The following is a 2,939-nucleotide window of genomic DNA, read 5'->3' on the forward strand; positions in this document are numbered from 1 at the left end:
CAGGACTGGTTGATGGTGTTTGAAATGCAAAAAGTAACTGGAAGACCATTTTGCTACCATCAGTATAACATCATGTGTAAAAGGACACAGTGAAGACATGATTACACAGATTTAAACAAGTCCAAATGTGTGGACAGGGTTGGGTTCCTACACACCTCAAAAGAAGCATATGAAAATCAATACAGTGTTACTGGAGTGTCTAGGTTTCCTCTGACAAATGAACAGTCAGAAATGCAGTGTGGGGCAGGGCACGACTGAGGAGTCACAGCCCTGGGAGAAGGCAGGAGGAGAGAGGCAGGCACTTCCTCTATTGACTCTGTCTGTAGTGTTGCTCCACATCACTGTTGCACACTAAGTTGTCAATGCAAGCAGATACTGTGTCTGGGTGTCTAGCAGAACAACAGCCCTGAAGGCATCACTATTGTGACTCTGCTGGTCACATCATATCATATTAAACCGAACGGTACCTGAATCAGACGTTTGTGTAAATCACCACAGTGGGAGGTCACTCAACAACAAAGTGCAGGCACTAGAAATCACTATGAGAAGAGAAGAAAAAAAATCCTCATCATGTACCAGCCTAGAATCTCTGCAGTTGCAGCTATAACAGCATGACCACTGGCTAGTGAAGTCAAGAACAATGATTATCTGTGTATCAGGGCACCTGTTAGTGGGTGGTAAATATGAGGATTTCAGCAAGTGTGGCAAGGGCCTAACTGTGATTGGTAGATTGGCACAGAGCCTCTCTAAAACTGCAGAGCCTGAGAAGAAGAAGAAGAAGAAGAAGAAGGAAAAGCACTGAACCTGTAACAGGGTTGTGAAGCTCTTTGATATACGTCGAGGGCAGGTCAAATATTTATATATAAATATGTATATGTTACAGACATAGATATAGAAACTGCCAGCAAAGATCAGCAGTGATGGCCAAACTGGGTTAGTCATTCATATGATCCTTTTGAGAACTTAAGAATGGAAATTTGTTTTGGCCTTGTGCCCGTTAGATTAAAGTTTCATCAAAAGCCTGCTGTTCTGGTCTTACTGCCTCGTTCATCAGCAGTTGAATCTTATCTTTAAATTAGAATTTACTTCAAAAGATGTTCCTTTGGGGAAGTCGTTAGACAGAGAATATGATATTCAGCGGTTTAGCTTCAGTTCAGGGGAAACACTGCATTTTGTGTATAAATCACACAATTTTGGAGGCGCAAGGTATGTGGTTCCTCAGGGAATCGAAACCATGACTGACTGCTCGCAAGGCAGACGTGCTTTCTGGTTACTCCACAGGATATTTCCCCCACATTAGAGCAGTGATACAGTGCTGACTCAGCCTCTTTTTGGTCTGTTTCTTCTCATTTTTCATTGTTTGCGGAACCTAAATTAAAACCACTGACACACCGCTGCAGCCAAAGCTGTGATGATAATGGTCAGGGGAACAGCGTTTATCTGGGACACTAAGTTCGACTGATGGCCTTTTCCCCTGGCAGGGCTAATAACTCACTGGGCTTATCAAAACACCGGGGGGCTACCTCCGCCCCACCGACCGCCTCACACACACACATGTGAGTACACACATGAGACAGAGTAAAACACCTTGATCTGAAGGTCTTTTAGGGCTTACAGGGTGATAATTCACTCTCACTGTGCATCCCCATTTGCCCCACTGCTGTAATATGATCACAAGGCCACGTCTGAGCTGTTTAGCGGAGAGATAAAGCAGCAGTGAGCTGATGTGCCGAGACATTTGAGGACAAGCATTTAGATTTCTTTACTTTTATATCTCAACCATTTGCATTTCCGGCACCACTTCATGGAGCCGCTCCTATATTTGCTCAGTCGTTCTCCTCAATCCTTATAATTACCCCGTCATCTGTGCATTCATTTAACTGCTCCATTCAACCCACTTTCAGCCCACCGTCGTGCTCTCCGCAGTTTCAGTGCTTCCGTTAAAACACGTCTGTACAGTCACTCAGATCGCGTCTTGATCGCGCCACAGATGAGTTTCTTTATCATTTCCTCTGAGCCACAGCCCTGTCTCTGTATCTGCCTACCTATGAAGTCGTTGCTCAGTCCCAAGTCATAATCCCACACAGAGATCTCCAGGGTTTTCTTCGCCAGCTGGTCCAGTGATACGTCATATGAAAACTCCTGTGCAGGTGACATGTAATAATTTACATGATTTACACAATTATTCACTATCACAGAAAACACACACACACAAGTGACAGTAAATGTGTTTCTAATTGTAGTACAAAATTTCAAAACAAACATTTTACAGAGACTTCACGTCTTAACAATAGCAGCCTGATTTATCGCGGTGCCCTGCCGTGCAGGAAGTCTATTAGACTTCAGTGGAGAAACAAAAGAAGACTTCACGTGTATTGTGGTTATTTTTGGAGACATGCTTACCTCATTAAACTCAGGGTTGAGAGTCTTTTTCTTCACTGTCGTCTTGTACTTGGACTTTTTCCCCATATCTGGCTGCAAGATTCTGTGAAAGAGAGGAAGACAGAAGCAAAGGTTACGTTGAAATCAGATCATTATTCCCCCGTACAACACAGAGGTTGACATTTTGGTAAATTAGGTTAATTGAAGTCTCTGCAGCAACAACTGCAAATGAAGCAATTAGCTGGTGATTAAGACAGAGGAACCACCTCAAACTTTGTTTTAGTTTCAGGTGAAACTGAAATGTCACCTAATTTACCTTCAAGTCCAACACTGCCGTTATAATCAATCACCTGGATACACCTCTCATCTAAATACCAAACACAGTGTTGACTATTTTTTAGCCTCATTAGTCGGAGTTGGAGTTGTTATAATTTTGACAAAGGACACAGTTTGTCAAAGTCTCTGATCAGCGTCAGTTTAGACACATGACCCCGGTGAACCCATCCTTTACTTACAGCAGTGACAGCACAACGACACAAAGTGCTGTTATCATCGCC

At 43.2% G+C, this 2,939-nt stretch overlaps 1 protein-coding gene across 4 annotated transcripts in view; it reads right to left on the reverse strand.

Annotated features, from left to right (window-relative positions):
* Positions 1 to 2: 2 nt before the first annotated feature.
* The window catches only part of doc2g (double C2-like domains, gamma), a 59,345-nt gene continuing 56,408 nt past the window's right edge, over positions 3 to 2,939 (reverse strand). For all 4 annotated transcript variants that reach the window (XM_008317119.3, XM_025058707.1, XM_008317120.3 and 1 more), the window contains 2 exons: positions 2,404 to 2,485; positions 3 to 2,142 (listed from right to left, as the gene is read on the reverse strand). In XM_008317119.3, coding sequence (XP_008315341.1) covers positions 1,960 to 2,142; positions 2,404 to 2,485 — 265 coding nt within the window. In that variant the 3' untranslated portion in view covers positions 3 to 1,959. The remainder of the gene's footprint in view (positions 2,143 to 2,403; positions 2,486 to 2,939) is intronic.

Source organism: Cynoglossus semilaevis, chromosome 9 (assembly GCF_000523025.1).
Source record: "Cynoglossus semilaevis isolate Cse_v1.0 chromosome 9, Cse_v1.0, whole genome shotgun sequence".
In the NCBI taxonomy this organism is placed as follows: Eukaryota; Metazoa; Chordata; class Actinopteri; order Pleuronectiformes; family Cynoglossidae; genus Cynoglossus; species Cynoglossus semilaevis.